Below are 22,992 nucleotides of genomic sequence, written 5' to 3'. Positions count from 1 at the left end.
AATCGACGACCCAATTTGAACACCTCGACTATCAGCCTATCCGTCTGCCCGTGTCCCGCAGGATTCCACATCACGGGCCGTTAACGAATTCATTACAAACGTAATGAGTACCTGGCACCGCGAGCAGGAACACCGTTAAGCCGTAAAGCCATAAAGAAGGGATGGTTTGTCGTCCGGGCGTTGAGTTTCCTGGCACATGAGGATATCTTCCTCGTACCGCTCCACAACTGTATGGACCTCGACCCGTTTCAGCGAGAACTGACGATTCAGGTTAAGTTGGATTATCCGAAGCTGTTTGCTACGGTCGTAACCGGGTGGGGGTGTACCAAAACCCCTTTTTGCCTTGCCTCCTGGCGCGGTGTGAACCTGGCCTAACTGATATCTTATAATGAATATCTAATTGATATAATTGTTTTGTAAAGGCTCAATTTCTTATTCAAATCCTCGAGAAAATTTAAAACATTTCCTTAATAAAAAAATAATTTAGAACAGTGTTTTATAGTTGATATAGTGGCCTGCACTTCACGGAATAATATGAAAAATAAACTATTAATTGTTGTTTTAAATTATGTCCAAATTATATGTATACTAAAGAGATTTTGTTTCTTTAAAAAAAAAAGGAAACATATTTTGTGTAAATATAGTAGTTAGTATGACAGAACTTATATAACTTAGCAACACAAATGTAATTTTTTTTTACAAAATATCTAAAACTATTTGCATAAATGTATTAAAAATATGTTAAATGCTTATCTCTCCTACTAAAAAGTGTGCTAATATTAGAGATATTACGTCATTGTTTGTTGTTTATATTTTATGCGAAAGCAAAGAATCGGACGGAAATAAAAAGTTAGTTATATATGTCTACCTTGATCAAGACAGTCTCGTTATTATCATTATTAAATAGTAACGTCTACAGTAATTTATTATTAATCTGTGACTACAGAACATGGTGTCAGATGATTATTGAAATTAGAAGGAAAACTGATTCTGATGCTAAATTAAAACTTGTAATGAATTATGTCAGAGAAGGTTGGCCAAAGATAAAAACTCAAGTTCATGAAACAGTGAAAGTGTATTGGTCATTTAAAGACAGTATTCATGAAGAGAATGGAATATTGTCTACCTTGATCAAGACAGTCTCGTTATTATCATTATTAAATAGTAACGTCTACAGTAATTTATTATTAATCTGTGACTACAGAACAAAACAGCAGAATGTGTTATCAGGGCAATGAAAGGTATTTTTGCTAGACATGGCATACCAGAAGAAATAGTGAGCGACAATATGCCATTCAATAGCTATCAATATAGAGAGTTTGCTTCTGAATGGGGTTTCAAGATAACAACATCAAGTCCCAGGTACCCTCAATCAAATGGACAAAGTGAAGTGTATTTTGGTATCGTAAAGCAGATATTCAACAAAGCATACAAAAGTGGGAAAGATCCATATCTCGCTATGCTCAAGTATAGAAATACTCCGATAAGCGGACTGCTTTATTCGCCATCACAACTGCTGATGAGTAGAAGACTCAGGGACATCATTCCAACTGATCCCAAACTATTGAAACCATCGGTAGCTGAAAATGCAGAGACATTACTCAACGAACGACAGAGGAAAAGCAAAGTGAGGTACGATGCAAAAGCAAGGTTACCTAAAGACTACTCTGTCGGGGAGAAGGTGAGAGTTCGTCTAGGACAAACATGGCAGAAAGCAGTCGTCATTAAGAAACATCCATCACCCAGATCTTACATCATAAAGACAAATGATGGGAAAACATACAGACGAAATCAAAAGTTTTTAAACAAGAGCTACGAAGAAGACATCTCTGGGTACTATGACACCGACGAAGACAATGAACAGCAAACTGTTAGAACAAAAGAAACAGACAATTATAAACCAACATCTAGAGAATTTGCTGTGCCGGTCAAGACAACCAGAAGTGGTCGAGTTGTCAAAATTCCTTGTAAATATAAGTATTAAGAACTTTAAAGGAAGGATGTGATTATAGCTTCAAAAGGAAGGATGTGCTAATATTAGAGATATTACGTCATTGTTTGTTGTTTATGTTTTATGCGAAAGCAAAGAATCGGACGGAAATAAAAAGTTAGTTATATATGTCTACCTTGATCAAGACAGTCTCGTTATTATCATTATTAAATAGTAACGTCTACAGTAATTTATTATTAATCTGTGACTACAGAACAAAAAGCCTCCCGTATGCGCTACTATTAATAGTGAGTAGTTGTAAAAGTGGTGTATTTTTATGAAAAAACTGCTTGCATAAGTGATTTAAGAAATTATTATTCTCGCTTTCAGAAAAGAAAAAGTAGCCGTTGCATCAGAACTTTGAATATTTTAAAAATATTATGATGTCGGATTTTCACGATCTTTTCTAGTTAGCGAGATCTAAACGGGACGAACGGACGGACAGACATTCCACACAAAATTGATAGCGTCTTTTCCCCTTTCGGAGGCCGCTAAAAAAAGTAGAAGTACAGACATAATGCCCAATGAAATCAAACATTAACTATAAATATGGACATTTTAAAAAAAATGAAGTATCAGCTGTATATTAAAAACTATACTTTTAGAAACCGTTACGTTACATTTATATTACGTTAAATTAATAAAAAAAATTGGCACGCAATTATGCAAAGTTACTTGAACTAAATTGAAATTATAATATTTGAAATATGACCAGTACTTGTAATGTAAGTACACACTGTTCCATGATGACAAATTTTTATTAATGTATCTATGTTCACCTTCACACCTGCAGTAAAGATCATTTTCATTAATTTTTAGAAATTTTAGAACATTTCAAAACGCTTTACCTTATAGCCTTTGGGAAGGTGTTACAAAATATTAAAAATGTAGTTGAATTGCAACATTTGTATTCAACAATCATAAACTGATGATGTAAAACCAAATTAGGTCAAAGAAAGCAGGTTACTTCCTTTTTTTCTGTCAAAGTCTCTTCTAGATAAAGAAAAAATGACAACACTGATAACATTGATACAACTATGAAGAATCTGTTCACATCGTCGTTAGAAACTTTGAGATAAATTAGAGCTCAGAGGCGCACAAAGATACCGAAATTAACAACTACAGTCTTCCCCAGGATTCGAACCCGGGACCCCGGTTCAAAAGCCAAGCGCTTTACCGCTCATCCACCGCGCCTTCAATAACGCTCAGTACCCAACCTTTTATCGTCCTGGGACTTTATCAATTTCCGATACACGTGTCCATGGGTCTCAAAATATCTTGGAAATAAAATATCTAATCAAATCAAGCCGCTTTAATGTACAATTGGGGCAGAAAGTTAATAGTAGTAAAAAAAAATTCCCCTAACTCTAAGTCAGGATCTACCTTAGGCATAGGCAAACTAGGCAGGCGCCCAAGGCCACCAATTGGTGGGAACATTGCAAATGTCATAGGACAAAAAAAAACATTTTTAGAGAAAAAAATAAAACTGCGTTTCTTGGATCCCATCTTAAAGAGAGCAAAGCTCTATTGCTCTACGTCTACTAGACTAGCTTTAAATTTTTACCATGACTCTGGGTTTACTAACACATATTTAGATTTTCTTTTTAGACTATCAATACGTTGGAAGACCTTTTTATGAAAATGTCGAGAGGTTATTTCGAGTCTGCTGCATCAAAGGGGCAAACGAAAAGCGGTATGGCTTTAGAAGAAGTGGTCAACGAATCGGCTCATGGGCAGAAGAAAATTCATGAACACGGTCACGGAAGATGCAGGCTCAATCAATGCAGAGGAACATCAGCATATCGTCTTCGATTGGAAGGATCTAGTCATATAGTCATCTAGTCATCTTCATATTAGCAATACGAACGTCCCAAACATGTATTGCTTGATTTCGATATAGATATAGATATAGATATAGATATGTTTTTAATAAATTGCTTGATTTTAATTTTTTTGGTCAATTTTGGGGGCCAATATATACACTTCGCCTAAGGCCTCCAATTATCAAATGCCGGCCCTGCCTAGGTATAATTCCCAAATAACAGTAAAAATATATAAACGTACCTTAAAACTATAGTATACTATATCTTTGTGTTTCGTCAAAAGACTGTCCATATTAAAAAAAACAACAGCCGTAACCCACGAATGGCATAGAAAAACAACAACAACGATTCACCCATTTGTCAATCAATGCACACATATTTGTAGACTTACAGACTTGGTAGCAACATATTACAAAGATCAGAGCAGCCTGAAGAAGCATTCTTTGGTTGACATGGCTAAAGCTATGGACGAAGAGATAATAAAATCCATGAGTAAATTAAAACATGGAGCATGGAAATGGGTTGCCTGAGTCAGCCAGGAAAACAAAATGACTTGGCAGAGTTTAGATCATTGATTAACATGCGTGACTAGATTGACTTAGGGACACGCGTAGGACGGAATCATCTTTTTTTTTTGAAGTAACATTTTATAAGATAAGATACACAATTTAGTTGTATTAAAAAAACGCATATAGTGATCTTACCTTGTACATTACAGAGTTATCTTAAATGTCGTTTTTAATTGAATGCGATTATAAATATTTTTAGTGGCTCCCGAGAGGAGAAAAGATGCTATTAGTTTTATGTGGTCCGTCCCGTTTAGATCTCGTAAACTAGAAAAGATATTGAAACTCCAACATCATGATATTTTAGACCAATCAAAGTTCTGATACAACGTCTACTTTTTCTTTTCTGAAAGGGAAAAAATTAATTTTTTAAATCAACAATGCAAGCAGTTTTTTCATAAAATGTCACCATTTTTTCAACTATTCACTATTAATAGTAACAAACACGGGAGGCTTTTTTGTATGGAAGATTAGTTTTTACCATATTTTTAACACATTTATGCAAACGCTTTTAGATTTCTTTTTCATATTCTTTTACAAATGTATAGCGTATCTAAGTTAAGTAAGTTCTGTCCTACTAACTAGTGAGAAACTTTTAGTTTAAGTAAAAAAAAAATTAAGGCCAAAGTTTAACTAGAAAAAAAAATAGTTTAGTTTAAATCGTAGTTGTTGTTTTTTTTCTAGTTACAAAACTATAAAGTTTAATTAAAATGTGTAAACTTTTCAACATGTGGTAGCGTTTGAAGACATTCCTGCTTTCTGGTCATGTGACATAAACAACTTTGATTATCAAAAAAATTATAGCAGTTATCAACTATTTTGTCATTCTGCATTTGAAGAGGGTAAAGTAGAAGTTATGGGAGTCAATATGTGCAATTGAAAGTAGCAGTATTATAAAATGTTGTTAAACATTTTTGCCAAAAGCTTCTATCCAATATCATGAATGGGGTTGTTCCGATCTCAAAGCATTAGGATAACCAACTTTAGAATATAATGTTGTTGTTTTTTTAAAGTACCAGGTAAAGGTTTAAATTCAAGGCAAAAATACAAGCCCACATATTTATTTAGACATTTTTTTTTTCAACTTTTATTGTGCCTTAACGTTTATGTTAGAAACATCTTCTTTATTATTGATTTTATAATGGATAAATATTTCTACAATGTTAAAAGAATTAGGCCTATATCAAACGTAGGCATAGCGTCGAATGATTATAGTTTATGTCTAGTTTACATCCCCCCCCCCCCAAAAAAAAAAAACGTTATGAAAAAGTTTGTTATAGTTTTATTAATTTTCATTAGTTTTGTTTAACTATATTTTTATATTCATAATTAACATTTAGTTTAATTACCTTATTTTAGTTGAAACTGAGTTTTAGTTTAACAAAAGTGCAACAGAAATAAAAAAAAACAATTAATAAGCAGTTTTTCATATTGTCGCGTGAACTGTAACAGGTTACTGCATACACAAGAAAAAAGGAATTTTTTTACGGAAACGTTGTTATTGTTTTTCTTGAGACTTTGAATAAGAGATTGATTGACCCTTTACAAAACTGATAGATCAATTGGATATTCATTATATGGCATCAGTTAGGCCAGGTTCACATCTAGCTTCACCTTCTCTTTCACCTATCCCTTGGTCTTCTAAACCGTTGGACCACCACACAGGATCTGTCAACCTTCTTTCTCCATTCTTCTCTTTCATTTGCCTTTGATATAATTTTATTATGATATTCTATCTGAAAATATTGAAACCTGCCTTTTTACATGCCTGGGTGGACCACTTCGGGGGCCGATTTTTGAGTTTCTGTTTCTACACAAACTGTCTTTGTAACCTTGTTACTAATTGTTTTTGTTTAGCGCAATTGCATGCTTATAGCTTTCTCAATACGCTATGATCCTATCATTTGTCTGAGCCAGTAAGGAAAGGGTGGGGGAAGAAGGGGGGTATCTGTGTGAGTGTTACCGTGATCGCTTTTGTAATGCAATTTTTTTTTAAGTTGTACGACTTGAATTAGAACTCAGGGAGGGGGGGGAGCAAACTCAACTTATACCACCACATCTGTCAAGTGCCATTTCTTTCCCTTGTTCTATACAATACAAATAATTAATTACCAATAGTTATGTATAAAGTTCTTGTATTTGCCGTCAAGTTCTTCTTCGGGAACAACGTATCAGCTGTCATCGATTTGACTATCACCATTGTGAACCTTTAACAGTTTTGATGTAGGCCGTAGTTATAGCCACGTCATTCTGGTCAGAAGCCTAGAGCTGATTCGGCTGAGCCAAAACGTCGCAAACCGATTCCAGTCAGTTATTACTTTAATCTTAACTCTTTATCTCCGTAATTATTTTCACACGTTTTGAAAGAATTGTTCATTTTTCACATTTGTACATTATACTCCGTTATGATTGAACTTCAATAACATCTTTGTTTGTTATCAGAAAACATTACTTTTGGTATACAATTATTGGAGGATGCATGCTCTTCTTATATAGTCCAAATTAAAGTTTATAAAACCAAAAATTAATTTTTATGAGGTTAAATCAACGATGGTATCGTTAATAAGGAGAGAATGAGTTAAAAATAATTGTTTTCTATTACTGTATTCGTTTCGGGATTTCATTCAGAAATAAAAATTATTATGTCCTAGCTCGTACCCCCTGTTTGAATTTATAAGTTTCTACCGTAATCTTGACATCTAGATATATTAACTACGCAGTTACCTTGCCAAATTGAATGCATATTTCAAGCCGCAAGAAAAATCTACGCCTGATCCAAGTTTCTCTTTTGAAACCAGAATCGGAGACACGGACCAAAGTTCACGTAGACTTACAGTCTTACAAGTCTGATTTAGTGAAAGCAGAAGATGTTGGTCGCTGCACAGATCACACAACCATCTCGTAGCTTTTGGTCAAGTTAACAAACTAAATTAATAAATAAGTCTGCATATTTATCATTTTACCTATAAAAGTTCATAACCTATAATTATTTTATTTGTCTATCAGAGGCATATTAAACATAGCTGGCGCACTGTGCACGCAATTTATATCCCCTATCCCAACTTTCCAAAAACAACACATAATCTTTCTATATATATATAATTCTCTTCATCGCTCAAGAGTTTGGACGAGAAGAAGTAAAGGAAAGATCACTCTTTTATTTCTGCGGCTATAGGAATACTATTGAGTACTGAATAAATTTTAAAAAATCCATAGTTACTTCGCGTCTAAAGGAGACCATGTCCTTTTTTTCCGACAGGGGATACACTAAAACATTGCGATTTATAGTTTTTCCTTTATGAAGGGCCTATAAAAATCTTCAATTCACTCTATTAGTTACTCATTAATCTCTAACTAAAATGTCTTTTTTATCAAATCTTATTAACGTTTTGGCTCTACACTGTATATCTACACTACACTTCGGACTCGAAGACAAGTCTTATTTTAAACTAATTTATTTCTTATTTACTCTAACCTCTAACCAGATCAATTTTGATTGTGCTTTCTTGGAGATAGGTGATAACTATTTCTATTGTGATTTCTTGGAGGTTGGTGGAAATTTGTTATTTCCTGCTTTAAATAAGGATTAGTAGGGGGCGGAATGGGTAGACCTTTTTTTCTTTGGTCATTCAATTGGTCTTTACGATTTCCTCTTTTCTTGTAGGCATAGGCTCTTTCATTTTCACGAGATAAGGTATTTCAAACATTGATACCTTTTAGTTTGTGTATTTTAGCTTGTCTTCTATCGTCCCTTTTTCGTTGAATCATTGGTCTTTTATAATTGTTTCTGCTCTGGAATTGTTTGCTTGTTGTTGTTTTTTTATTGTTAGTTTTTTTTTTTCTTCTTTTGTTTTTGTTTTTTTCTTTTGATTTTATTGAGATGTTCTGCTCAAAACGGAGTAATTTTAAACTCTGTAATTGGTTTGGTCTGAATTTTTTTTTATTTTAATTTGTCTTCTATCGTCCCTTTTTCGTTTGTTTTTTTTTTTTGTTTTTTTTCTTTTGTTGTTGTTTTTTTTCTTTTGATTTTATTGAGATGTTCTGTTCAAAACGGAGTAATTTTAAACTCTGTAATTGGTTTGGCCTGAATTTTTTTTTTTTTTTTAAATTTAAATGGTCTTTCATGATCGCTGCTAGTAATATAATAAATAAAATGTACTCAGTAATAAGAATATATTACAAATGACATTAGAATTTATCAACTTATTCAATTTAACTGCAACATATTAGGCCTACTAATTGTCAGGAAAATGCCTGAGTTTAGGCAGCAGAAATCACGTGGACATGATCAGGTATGTGCTCATCGTTGTGATATTCGCAGCAATCGCCAGGCTTCTTATCGTGAGAGCAAATCTTGCAAAACTCGTTACCACAGTCACTGACAGCGCTACCATTATCAGCGTCTCCGATGAGTAACGGATTGCTTATTCTTCTGGACATAATAGCCATCTGTTCGTCTGTCTGGTTCAGCAGATCATATATCGGTTCATCAGTCTTGCCGAGCATGGTACACATTGATTCACCTGTCTTGCTCGTAGTGGTATTCATAACAGGTACAGCAGTAGCTTCAACCACAAAGCAAACTTCTTCTCTTTCTTTCACTGCGTCGACCCTCTGATTCATCTGTTCGTCAGTGTTGGTGATTCTCTCCTCCGCAGCATGTACGCGTTGGTTCATAGCCAATAACTCGGTTTTGATTACCGATTCCATGACATCTATCTTGGTGTCCATGGCATCTATCTTGTCATTGGCGTTTCCTAGCCCTGAGTTCAACTGTTCTCGCATAGACCCAATATTTTCGAGCACAGCTCCCATCTGTTCTTAATAATAATTTATAATAATAATAATAATTTTATTTGTAAAGCGCTGTTAACAAACAACAAAATATAGGCTCAAGGTGCTGTAATAACATTACAAACACAAACACGACAATAGAAATCAAAAACTAATCTAAAAAAGTTTTAAACAAGTAGGTCTTAATGTTCTTCTTAAAAGTGGTATAGCATGTTGTCTGTCTGAGATCAATGGGGACTGAGTTCCAAACCTTTGGTCCGTGCTCTAAAAAGCCCGCAGACCGTAGCTTTTGAGGGAGAAACGTGGCACCACTAAAAGCGCAGGGCTCTCTGGGGGACATATGGAGTAATCAGTTCTCTAAGGTACAAGGGCATCTCATTGTTATATATACACTGATGACAAAGTGTGGCGACCTTGTAATTGATTCTCGCTATCACGGGAAGCCAATGGAGCGTGCGCAAGAGCGTAGTAGCAGAATCTTGTCTTGTTTTTCTAATTACTATTTTTGCTGAGAACTCATCTTTCAAAGTAGAACTGCCATCTGTTGTTGCATATCTTCCATATCTGATTCGACTTCAAACAGGTAGATGTCCCCTTCATCAACCAGGTTCTGTCGAAGACTGGCTCTCATCTTTTCTTTGGAACAGAAGATCCTCAGCTGCCTGGCTCGGAGCTCCTCTTTTAACTGTTTACAGCTAAGTTCATCTAGCTTCCTAAGCGTTGTCATTCTTTCCTTTCGTTGAGCTGCCAAAATCCCACTTCTGACACCAATTGTTTTAACTCTAAGGCAGGCACTCAACGGAAGGCAGGTCGGCAATAGTAAACGATGTAGCCTATTTGTTTATATAAGCATCAACAAATAGTAATAGTTACTAGTTAGACTTGGAATTCTGCTATAAAGTCACAGGGAGTAATATGTCTTAAGTTCTAAGAGTCCTACCAGAACACAGAACAGACCACCGACATACTTCCCAGCGTCGCTCCAGGTCTCCCAAACAGTTTCCTAGTAGCATACAGGACAGCACTCAGTAGAAACGTGGGGCAAAAAGCCCCCCTTAAGCTTCTATGGCCTATACAAGCTAGCTTATTAATATAATTTTATCTTAAATTTGGTTTTCATTTAGTGTTACATGTCTAATTTACAAATTAGTTTTTAAAATAAATTTATTTCAATGCATCTAAAAATTATTGCATGAAATTTAAAAAAAATTTTAAGGGACATTTTACCCCACACTTGGGGCAAAAAGCCCTTCCAAGGGCCACTTACCCCAAAGCAAAAATTGTGGTAAATAAAGAATTTAATTGCTTTTTAAATCTCTTAGGTGTATATATTATTGTGTATATATATTTGTATGTGTAATTTTGTTTTCAAATAATTTTTTTTTTATCCTTGCACACAAGAATAATAATGATAATTGATTATTAATTATGTTCAAGCAAATAAGGATTTTCTTTTCTTCGTAGATGTTTGTTTTTGTGTATAAATTTAGGCTGGTAATTTTGTTTTCAATTTTAGTTTGTAAACAAGATAAAAAAGAAAATTGATTAAAATGCAGAAGCAAAAGTAATGAAAACTAAAAACTTTAAAAATTATTTTTACGTTTTTCAGCTCTTAGTTGTATGTATTAGTGTACCAGTATGTAATTATATAAACACATGAATTTGTTTTTAAATAATTTTAGCTTGCGATATTTGGTATACACAAACATAAATAATAAATTTTGACAAACAAATTTAAAAAGTATAAGTGAAATATTTAATAATTATAAATGTAATTTTTTCGGAGACATTGTTAAGTGGCATCCCATCAGCGATAGCTTTTAAATCTTCTGTCAAGAATGTTGACCATACGAGCCTTGTGTTTTTCTCTGGTAATATATTAACATTTTCTGAAATGAAAAAAAAAAATAAAAAAAATTTTTTTTTTTAAATTAAATTGTGCACATTTTAAACTTTAAAAGCTTATGGATCTCAAAAGATAAATATATATAATTCCAAACATAGCAGGCAAAAGTAGAATAAATAATAACGATCTAGAAAATGGATGGCTACTTGGTCGTGCGGTTTGCGTGCTGGACTGTCGTTCAGATTTGTCAGTGGTCCAGGGTTTAAACCCTGCCCGCTCCCATTCCCTGTCGCCCTGTGGGAGGTTTGGACTAGGAAGTAATAATCTTCAACTCTGAAGGAACATCTGAAACATTTTACAAACAGAAAATATAAATCTATAGTTAAACTTACTAATATGGTATAATTTATAGACTAGATCTACAGCCCTACTAGATCTTACTATTACTTTCTAATCTAAGTATCACAAATACGCATACTAATTGCTGTCTCATCTGGATTGACTAGAATACCCCAAATCACTATCGCGTACAGAATAAAAATCTATTATTATAGATTTATATAATAATATAATGATACTGACATATAGAAATAGATCTACTAGATCTAGACTAGATATTTTGGTCGTGCGGTTTGCGCGCTGGACTGTCGTTCAGATTTGTCAGTGGTCCAGAGTTTAAACCCTGCCCGCTCCCATCCCCTGTCGTCCTGCGGGAGGTTTGGACTAGGAAGTAATAATCTTCAACTCTGAAGGAACATCTGAAACATTTTACAAACAGAAAATATAAATCTATAGTTAAACTTACTAATATGGTATAATTTATAGATTAGATCTACAGCCCTACTAGATCTTACTATTACTTTCTAATCTAAGTATCACAAATACGCATACTAATTGCTGTCTCATCTGGATTGACTAGAATACCCAAAAAAAAAGGCCAAATCACTATTACGTACAGAATAAAAATCTATTATTATAGATTTATATAATAATATTATATAATGATAAAGACATATAGTTATAGAAATAGATCTACTAGATCTAGACTAGATATTTTATTAGATTTATTTATAATAGATCTAGATTTAGATATATTTTTCTAATTTACATTTTAGACCTATTGAACTTGTATTTATATAATTTATTCTTAGATTCCAGTCTAGAATCTAGAATTTTGTAGATTATTTGTATATTATAGATCTAGTTAAATATAAATCTAGAATAATCTTAAATCTAGCGACAATGAAGTCTAAAATTTATAGAGATTTCTAGATTTTATACATTATACATCTAGATCCTTTATGACCAGATTTCGATAAAGGCTTCCTGCCCCCAACTCTAATGGGCATTTTACCCCAACATAGGTGATGTTGAAACGATCGATAATATTAACTTTCACCATGGCGCTTTTAGAGTATAGCAACATCTATAAGGATTTCAATTGAAAATCCTTTGCAAAGAATATTTACAATTAAGGATAAAATAACACATAATAAAAATACAGACAAATAAAATGAGCCCTTACCTTATAGTGAGATAGGTAGAAAAATTCAAAGTGATCTGTGACGATAAATTGAAAAGCTACTACATCAAGCTCAATGTGCATTAAAAGAACGGAAGTAAGCTATCTCAGGAAGTCTTAATTTGAATCATCCAATAAGCCATTCGCACAAAAATTAAGAAAGGCCTTTTACCCCGAAGGGCTTTTTGCCCCACGTTACCCTACCAGACTGTTCAAACTCCCATGACTTTTAGCCAGATCACCCACAGTACTTCTTCCTATCTAAACATGTCTTCCACTACGTGTGTTCAATGGCGTTCTGATGCGCACCGTCAGTGTGGCTCGGGAGCGGAGTTACAATATGTATATTCAATATGTATATTTTCTTATGAATGAATATTTTTTTCTTTCATAAAAAAATCAATTACGCGAGTTATATTTATTGTTGGCAAGAAAAAAACATTTTTGTGGCTATTTAAAAACTTTAAAATTTGTCAATTTTAACTTTTTTGCTCTTCCGACTCAAAAGGTTGCCGACCAATGGATTAGGTAAACGTTTACTTGGTTTGTGTGGTTATCCTATATCTCGAGAGACGTTCTGTGGAATAGAAATAGAAAGAGAGTTGGCAGGTAAACAAAATGTAAACAAAAAGCGTTATGAGAAGACAACTCCCGTTGTAAACTTAAAGAATTATGGGAAAATGATTTATATAGTCCACATCTATTCTAGTCTAGTATGATCTAGAATCTAGTTCTAGATCTATATAGACATAGATCTAGAATAATCTAGATGATCATACCTAATTTAGATCTAGTAAACTAGATAGTAGATATAGATCTATATAGAGAGATCTAGATCTTAGAGTGTAGACACTGAAGACAAATCTAGTAAATTAGAATATTAATAGTAATAGATAGTCTAGATCTCTTGACTTTAGTCTCTTAAAAACTAAGTTACTAAGTTAAACTTAAATGTCTAGATCTGTATAATAATAATGTCTAATGTGTAGAGTCTATTAGTATTAGTCTTATAAATAATTTTATTTATTAGTGCATAGATTACTATAGGATAGACTATGAGAGTCTATAGACTATAGAGTATAGATGATGCTGCGTATGCACTTCCCGATATGGCCCATGAGGCCCCATGCCCATCATATTATAATTATGGGTTATGCAATTGTAATTTGTATGCATGCTTATTTTAAATTATTTAGTAATTAGCCTAATATTAGAATGGCCAGACATTCTAGTTGATAGCTTATTGATTGAGTTAGAGATCTTGAAAAGCATCCTCAAACTCTCTCTCTCTCTATATATATATATATATCATGGGTGTAGCCAGGATTTTTTTTTGGGGGGGGGGGGGGATTTTTTTTATCTAAGGACAATTAGATTTTTTGGTAATAGGCGATATTATGCCGCCCACGCCTGATCCGGTTCTTTCTGTGGTCCTACCGTAGACCATAGGCTCATAAACCTACACTCCAAAGCTGTACCATCGCAAATTAATAATAATATTAAGCCGAAAAAAAAATATTTAGTTTTTACGGTTCCTTATTATTGCTGTAATAGAGGCAACGCCATATTGTTATGATGTTCTGAAGAGGAAGTAAAGAAAAAAATGTCACTGAACTATATATCGTTTGGAGCACTATATTATAGTTTAGGATTAGGTTTAGTAGGATCAAAATAAAAGGTTTACTGCTAGGTTTAGGGTTAGGTTTAGAATAAGAATTAGGTATAGAATTAGGATTAGGTTTAGGGTTAGTATTTAGGTTTAGGTTTAGTACTAGATTTAGGAAATTAAGTTTAGGGTTAGGTTTAGTATTTAGGTTTAGGGTTAGGTTTAGTATTTAGGTTTAGGGTTAGTGCTAGGTTTAGGGTTAGGTTTAGGGTTAGTGCTAGGTTTAGGGTTAGATTTAAGGTTAGGGTTAGGTTTCACTAAACCTATTCTAAACCTAACCCTAATCCTAAAACTAACCCTAATTCTAAACCTAACCCTAAACCTAGCAGTAAACCTAACCCTAATTCTAAACCTAATCTTAAACCTAGCACTAAACCTAACACTAAACCTAATTCTAACCCTAACCCTAATTCTAAACCTAATAATCCTAATCCTAAACCTAACCCTAATTCTAACCCTAACCCTAATTCTAAACTTAATCCTAACCTAAACCTAATTCTAAACCTAACCCTAATTCTAAACCTAACCCTAAACCTAATTCTAACCCTAACCCTAAAGCTAGCACTAAATCTAAATTTTGATCATACTAAATTCCATCAAAATAATATATAGTTCAGTGATACTTGCTCTTAGTTTATTGTTTTTTAAACTTCTGGGATGGAGAGTTACATCCTCTTAAGAACGTAGTAAACAAAATGGCGTATTTTTCATTACAACAATGATAAAAGAACTTGAAAACTAAATTTTTTTTTTTTCGGCTTAATATTAATTTGCGATGGTACAGCTTTGGAGGGTAGGTTTAGGAGCTTATTGTCTACAGTAAGACCACAGAAAGAACCGGATCGGGCGTGGGCGGCATAATATCGCCTATTACCGATTTTTTTATTTTTTATCCCCCCCCCCCCCCCCCCCCGCGTCAAAAAAAAAATTTATTATTATAGCTTTTATATAGCGCTACTTTCATGCTTATAGCATGCTCAGAGCGCTTTGGTCCAATCTCATTTGTGGACCAGTCGGGGGAGGAGGTATCTAGGAGTTAGTTTTCCGTGCTGCCTTTAGGCGCTCAGTAAAAGTCTGCCCGAGTCAGGTGTCGAACCTCAAGCCCCCTTCTAGGTAGCCAAGACAAGCCAAGCTCAAGCACACTTAGCCTCTCGACCACGCTTCCCACTTTTATTTATATGTATGTATGTGTGTGTGTGTATATAATCTTTATAAATTACATTCTGACCCATCATTCTTTCGGAAGATGCTTATTGTGCTCTAGAATAGGTTCTTCCTGGAGTTAGTGGAAAAATTGTAGACTCCCCGCAATTGACAGCAAGGGGTCTTAGCCATCTTTGTTGAGCCACATTAAGTGTTTTTCAATTTCGGCAGATGACTATTCACTGCACTTTATTAATTGAGCCCCGCCACTGGTAGAAATGTGTAACCTCTCTTGAATACGCTCTTGGAAGTAAGTGACTGTAGTTTGCTTTAGATTTATATCGAAAAGGGAAGTTTTATAATCAAAATAATCTGTTGGGGGTTTTAAACTAAAAAACTCTGGAGTTCTGTTTTTTTTAAAAATCAAAACCCCATTTAGCTACGGTCATATAATTTAGTAACTGCTTTAGAATAATATTGAAGATAGAGGTTTTCCACCTCAAAACGCTCTGTAGGGGGATTTTTAACTCAAAACCATCTGGAGGGGTTTTAAACTTTAAAAAAAAGCCATCTGTAGGAGAGGGATTTAAACTCAAAGTCCCCAATTGTCTTGGCTACACTCAAATAATTTTAGTGTGTAATTTCCTTTTTTTATATTGAAGAGGAATTTTTTAGCTTCAAACTCCACTCCCTTTGAATACACTCATAACATGTTGAGTGTATAATTTGCTTTTTTTATATTGCAGAGGTATTTTTAGCTTCATACCCCACTGAAATTGGGTTTAAATTTCAAACTGAGTCAAAACCCATTTAGATACGCTCATAACATTTTAAGTGCGTAATTTGCGTTTTTTTATACCGGGTATTTTTTAGTTTCAAACCCTACAGAAGAGAGGGTGGGGGTTAACTCAAAACCCCTTTGGCTACGCTCATAGAATTTTGAGTGTGTAATTTTCTTTTTTTTATATTGAAGAGGTGATTTATCGTAAATTTTGATGGGTGTTTAAAAATCAAGATCTTCCTTAACTGTGCTAGTAAAATTTGGGGGATTGTCGTTTGCATTTCTGTTTGTTTAGTGTTATAGAAGAGGTGAATTAACTGCGAAAACCCCTGGTAGGGGGTTTTAAACTCAAAACCCCCCCTGGTAGGGGTTTTAAACTCAAAACCTCCTTTGCTGTGCTGGGGCAAGTGATAGTTTAGTATTAAAATCTCACCTAAAATAAAATCAAAACAAAAAATCAGTCACTAAATTCCAATTTCCCCCCCCCCCCCCCCCACCCCCACCCCAGGCTACGGCCATGATATATATATATATATATATATATATACAGAGAGATAGATTTGATAGATAGATAGATAGATCGATCTAAGTCTAGAGAGAGAGATAGAGAGACACACACTGTACTGCATTTAATAGAGATGCTTCTTACATTCTGTTGTTGCAGCTTCATTTTAACCTGTGAGGAATTAATTGACCTTTAAGAAAGGATGTAAAAGTTCAAATAGTTTTATCACTGGTACTACATTGATTTGATTGATATGTACTAAATTATGTACTCTACTTTTTTTTTTTTTAAAGCTGACAAACTTATAGATGTTGTATAATTTATTTCACAGGTTATCATATCATTTGATAATGGAAGTAAACAGTGGCGTTAAAGTGAATCACTCATCAAAAGAATGCCATAAATCTAACCTTGAGGCAGATCATAAAGACTTAAGGGTTCCTATAAGATCTAGTCAGAGATTCAAATCAAAGAAGGAAAAGTCTTCCAGAACTGCTAATGAAATCAATGATGCATTGAACAAAAGCTCAGATTACGTAGACTTCAGTAATAAAGTCAAACAAGGCATGGCAGAGCTAATGTTTTACGGGGAAGAGGATGTTTTAACAAAGACACCTTTGGATTCCGAAACAGAAATTAAACTGGAAGATTCTAACTTTATGGTTGCCGAGAAAGCTGATAGTTATAATCTTGTCAAAGACAGACTAATGAATTCACATCTTACTCATGGCTCCATTGGCAAACGAAAATCTAAAAAAAAAGTTAAAAAATTGTTAATGCTCAATGTGACTAAGAAAAATAGAGGTAAATATAAAACTAAAGAGAAAAAGCAAAAAAAACTCATTGTGCTGAAAAAAATGTCTTCAAGGTGTTGCTTGTGCAATAAATTATTTGCCGAAAGTAAAAATCTCAAAGAGCATTTGTACATTCACATAGGAATGAAGCCATTCAATTGTGAGGTTTGCAGCATGTCATTTTCTCACAGTGGATCTTATAGGAGACACAAGTTAAGGCACACTGGGCTAAAGCCACATCAGTGCTACATATGTTTGAAGTTCTTTACTAGAGCTACACACATCAAAAGGCATATTAAAACTGTGCATGCTGCTATAGCCAACCAAATAGCTTCTGGCAGTGCAGATGGTTTAGCTGATGGCATGATTGGGGCAGACTTCAAATGTGAGCCAAACTTGTCTTATGACTTTGAATGTGTTAAATGTGGTAAACTGTTTCTTACACACGATCAGCTACAGACACATGTAGCTGTTCATGGAAAATCTTCAAACAAACGATCAGTGCCATTGTTGACTGTTGTTGAACCTATTCTTGATACTGGTACTAAAGTTAATCTCAAGGAAGGAGAGAATAGCGTTGTGAATGTGACCAATAGTTTCACTAAAAGTATGATGGGTATATTTCGCTGCTCACTCTGTGATAGCTGTTTCTCCAACAAGGTTAGCTTAAAAAGACACAGGGACTCTGTTCACAGGTCCAATAGATCCAAAATGTGTGAGATTTGCTGCAAGTTCATCTCTGCTAAAAGCAGGATGAAGAGGCACATGCTGACCCACACTGGTATCAAAGATCATAAGTGCGAGATCTGTGGCAAGCTCTTTTCCCGCTCCTGCGAGGTCAAGCGACACATGTCGACCCACACAAAAGAGAAGCCACATAAGTGTGAGCTCTGCAGCAAGGAGTTCTCTTGCCCAACGTCTCTTAAGAATCACATGCGTTTTCACACTGAGGAGAGTCCTTACAGATGTGACATTTGTTCTGAGCTCTTTACCTCCAGTCAAAGCCTCATGAAGCACAATGTCATTCACACTGGGAAGATGCTCTTTGAGTGCACTATCTGTGGGAAGTTTTTGTCTTGCAAAAAAAATTTGAGGAAACACCAATTCATTCATACTGGACAGAAGCCGTTCTCCTGTGATGTTTGCCAAAAGTCTTTCTCTTTTCGCACTCACTTGAGAAAACATAAAATAATTCATACAGATGTGAGGCCATACCATTGTTACAGATGTAATAAGACATTCCAGTACAGTTACAGCGCCAAGAAGCACGAACTCCTTCATCTCAGAGAAAAACCCTACAAGTGTGAAAAGTGCCCTGACACTTTTCCAAAGCTAGACATGCTTGAAAGACATTTATCAATTCATTCTTTTTAAACATACTGTTTGTTAAGCAAAATGAATAGTTTTTACATTTGTTATATTTTGTTCAATTTTTATATCATATCCTGTAGGCCTCTGGCTTGTGAATGCATGTTTAATTCCAAACTTCTTTACACACTGCTCCCAACTTTTAGAACTGTCACCATCTGTCAGCATTGGTAAATACATATTTTAAGTTGCTTCTTTCATCTTAATTTTAAGAAACAAAAACTGGAAACACTTGAACTATTGATTGTACCATCATCACTAGAATGCACTTCTTAATTAACCTTATCATTGTTTCGCTACAAACCACTGGTGATCTCATTTCTGGTTGATGAGCAAGACATAAAATGTATAAGAACTTCATGAAATTATCCAGAAGGGCAAGGTTTTACTTTTTTTTTTAGTTTCAGTAAATTCTAGACATTGTTCAATTGACAGAGGTAGATAGTATAATTTTGTCATGTGAGTTTTTATAGCAGTTTTATTGTTAACAAAAGGAAATGTTTATCAATTGTCTGTTGCAATCATTTTTAGTCCATATTAGTTTAAATCCTATTACATTAGGAGATTTATGTATTCTTGTCTGGTTAGTATTTAAGAACTACCATTACCAAATAGATGTATACATCTGTATAAGTGAATCATATCTTAAAAACCCTTAATGAAAAGTGAACAGTATCATAAAAAAAAATATTACCTTTCTTTTTTGTTGAAAGAACTGTTGCTATGTTGGATGTTTTGCATGGTAGTGTTCTCTGGGAGACTGCACCAAATGACAGTGGCTGTAAGAACTGCTTGTTAACTTGACAAAGACACTAGATAAGCTGTGGCAGAACAGACTTGACAATAAGAAAGAAACGTCCATGCCCAGTTTGTGGCCAAACATTCCATATCAAAATAGGCTTCACTAGCCAGATGTGAGGGCATGAAAATATACTCAGCCCCTTTACCCAGTATTAAAGTGTACCTGATTGTTTGCCATAATGTGGACAATATTAGAATGTAGAATTGAATGCCCAAACGAAATTCTTGTACTGAAATTACTATCATATGTTTTATGATTATAGTCAGGACTTTTTTTGTGATGGTACGCACCGTCACCTTTTTCAATTTGGGAAAAAAATTATTGCTTTTCTTCTATTTTAATGTTCATTATTAATTTATTAGTAGTTAAAAGTTAGGCAATCCATCACTGAGTACCGGCACCAATTTTTATTACAAAAAAAGCAATGATTATAGTTATAACACCAAATGGTTTCCCATCATTTTCAACTCAATGTTTTTTATTTTGTTGTACATGTTTCAGATTTTCTACTACTAATTCAAACCTCCCGCGGGACGAGGGGAATAGCAGCAGGCAGGGTATGAAACCTGGACCATTGAGACAATCAATCGACAGTCCAGGGCACATACTGCATGACCAGGCAGCCTTTAAGTGTAACTAATAGTCTTTGAATGCAGTATTTTTATTTATGACAACAGTGATTCTGGAGTAGCTAAATAGAAAAAAATTTTTAGGAAACAAATTGTTAAGTGCAAATAAAAGAATACTATCAAAATTTTATGTCTTCATAACCGAATTAAAATAAGCAACAAAGGATGCTTTTCTAGTTTCCAGTAAAATTTTCAATAGTTGTGTAAAACATGATAGCAAAATTAAAATTGTGTCTCCCCAGTTTAAAATATATATATATATATGTGTGTCTTGATATTGTGTAGCCTTTATTGATTCCAATAACAGCAAAAGTTTTCTGTCATCCCAGTTACTTTTTTGTTTGTTTTGTCCATTGTGATAATTGCCCATAAAATGTTACACAAGTTTGAAAGTAACAAGCAAAGTAATGTAATAAAAGGGCACAAAGTGTTGTTTTTTTTTAATGAATAATTTTCTACAATATTGTAGCGTTCTGTTAGTGAGGTTTTTATATTTCTCTCAATATAAAGTAACCCACATGACTAATTAAGTTAAACACTAAAGTGAGACACCGTTAACTTCATTGAAGTTTAATTCCTTTAAATTAGATCACAGAAAAACAATAATTTTGAAATGAATATGAAATTCTTGTAGCAATTATATTTTATTAGAATAGTTTACTTACAAGAAAGAAGCTTGACTAATTAAAATTGACCTTGTCTTTTAAGTATAAAAAAGACTTTACTAGAAATCCCATTTACCCTTTCTTAGAAGGCTCTTTCTTGCTCGCAAATTTATATAAGGATTCTTTAGGGTCTCAACTTGAATTTTTACCAGTAATCCCAAATGGATTTTTTTTTTTTTGAATCGCATGGAAATTGTGCTAGTCAAGCATGATAAATATATTTGTTAAAAAAAATCATAACTTACATTTCCTAGTAGTAAGAACTATGTAAAAAGCTGAAGTGTTTTATACCATTCTAAGGGTTGTCAGATGTTTCTCATGAAAAATGCAGCATTTTTACCCCAGTGGAATTGTCTATACACAAAAAGCATTACTCCTGAATATTCTCCCTTAGTGTGTTGAACTGTTGTGGCAGAAAATCTGATCTGTTGACCATCTTTCTCCATTCCTGTCTTTTGCTTTGGATAGAATCTCTTTCAATGAGAGGCAAGTTTACTTTCTCTATCGTCCTCTTCTTTCCTGGCACTGTTCCTCAAGAAAGGTCTTTTGGGCACCTCAAAGAATTTTCACCGTCCCAAAGATTATGTAGATGGGAGTCATTGGACAGAGTATGTTTATAGCATCACTGATCTCAGTAAATTTAACCTGGTCCTGTCAACACTATACATTTTGACATCCATATATTTGTTCTTATGTATTTGGTTATAATTTGAGTTGATTCTGAGGTTCATTGTTTTAATTACTCAAGAAGCTCATTATTTGTTAACCTGCAGACAATACATACTTTTTTTACCATCTTCAAATGTTCTTCCAATTTTAGCTTTTTTTATCCCTTTGACATTTTTATAAGTCTTCCTTTCGTTTAACACTAGACAAGGAAATGCCAAAGAACTTTTGTTTGTTGGAAAGTTCATTTGTTGTTCCATTTAGTTCTTGTATTCTACTAACACTTACTAGCTTCATTTTAATTATTTTAAAATTGAAGGAGTATGTCTTATAATATGTATATTATTTTATTCTATGACAAACAGCATCATACTTCTAGTGTTATGTATATTTTTGTTATATGTTTATATGGATTTTTCTGTGGCTGTGCTAACAAGATTAATAGATATATTTATTAAAGAATTGTATTTTTGAGTTTAATGTATATAACATTTAAACCTATATATATATTAGGGATAGGGTTAATATTAAATGCTTTTAGGTATAATTGCAACTTCACAAGCTATTAATTCTAGTCTGAGTAACGGTTAGAATACATATTTGTGTTAAGAGTTTTTTGAAGTTGTCATACATTGATTATATTTTTAAAATATACTCAAAGAAAAGCCTTATTTATTACATTTTAAAATTTATATTCTAGATGCTTTTATTTCTGTGCCACCAAAACTAAAATGTCAAATATAATTTAACAAATTGTGTACATTATTTTATGTTAAGGAAACTATTTTATTTTGTTTTTCAATCCTCAGTGGATAATGCAACACTGGTAATCTACTTTTTTATGATGTGCAGATTTAATATACCCTTATTGACAGCTATCTATCTTTCAAATTTTATATCTAGTCCGTCTATTAATCTTTCTATAAGATGGGCATAAAAGCAAACAAAACTTATTCTAGTGCATTATGTAAAATGTCTATTTCAATTAGTTCCTTTTTGTTCTGATCTTTCTGTCAATTTGTTCTATTTTTGTTCATGTCCAGTTATTACACATGTTGTCTACATGTTTTTGTACAATTCAGTACCATATGTAAATACCTCTTGCCAATCAGACTTTAAATAAAGGTAGCTAGAACTTGCCAAGAAAATGAATTTAACAAACAAGGGTTGATATAGCAGGAATGGAAAAGGTAGTATGATGATTGCAATAACCATAAAATGAAATAGTATGAAATCATAGCACAGCAGATTATTTATTATTATATTTGGTCATTTCCTTGAAAATAAAATGTTTTTTTAAGTATTCTAATTTTTATTATCTCTGCTTTTTTTTTTTTTTTTTAATTATCATAAATATTACTTGATTAATGCATCTGTTTTACACCTTGCAAAAAAAAAAAAGATCATTTGAAAAAAAAAAAACAATTTAAAA

General features: G+C 33.5%; 1 protein-coding gene and 1 long non-coding RNA gene across 7 annotated transcripts; one reads left to right on the top strand and one right to left on the bottom strand.

The window, feature by feature from the left end:
* Positions 1-10,906: 10,906 nt before the first annotated feature.
* LOC129923870 (uncharacterized) lies at positions 10,907-12,760 on the bottom strand. Its single transcript, XR_008775807.1, has 4 exons — positions 12,545-12,760; positions 11,602-11,777; positions 11,226-11,364; positions 10,907-11,062 (listed from the first exon to the last, which is right to left on the bottom strand). It is a non-coding gene; the product is annotated as an uncharacterized LOC129923870 (long non-coding RNA).
* A 423-nt stretch (positions 12,761-13,183) lies between these two features.
* LOC106051741 (zinc finger protein 99-like) lies at positions 13,184-22,863 on the top strand. 6 transcript variants are annotated; one of them, XM_056016788.1, is made up of 3 exons: positions 13,227-13,408; positions 16,796-16,867; positions 16,968-22,863. In XM_056016788.1, exon 3 carries the CDS (start codon positions 16,987-16,989, stop codon positions 18,802-18,804), a length of 1,818 nt encoding a protein of 605 aa, XP_055872763.1. In that variant the 5' UTR covers positions 13,227-13,408; positions 16,796-16,867; positions 16,968-16,986; the 3' UTR covers positions 18,805-22,863. The 6 variants fall into 6 exon arrangements, with proteins under 6 accessions (XP_055872765.1, XP_055872763.1, XP_055872760.1 ...); XM_056016790.1 differs by lacking the exon at positions 16,796-16,867 and having other exon boundaries at positions 13,184-13,254; XM_056016785.1 differs by lacking the exon at positions 16,796-16,867.
* Positions 22,864-22,992: the final 129 nt, after the last annotated feature.

This window comes from Biomphalaria glabrata, chromosome 18 (assembly GCF_947242115.1).
Source record: "Biomphalaria glabrata chromosome 18, xgBioGlab47.1, whole genome shotgun sequence".
In the NCBI taxonomy this organism is placed as follows: domain Eukaryota; kingdom Metazoa; phylum Mollusca; class Gastropoda; family Planorbidae; genus Biomphalaria; species Biomphalaria glabrata.
Note: the sequence above shows the minus strand (reverse complement) of the source record. Positions and strands in the feature narration are given on the sequence as shown.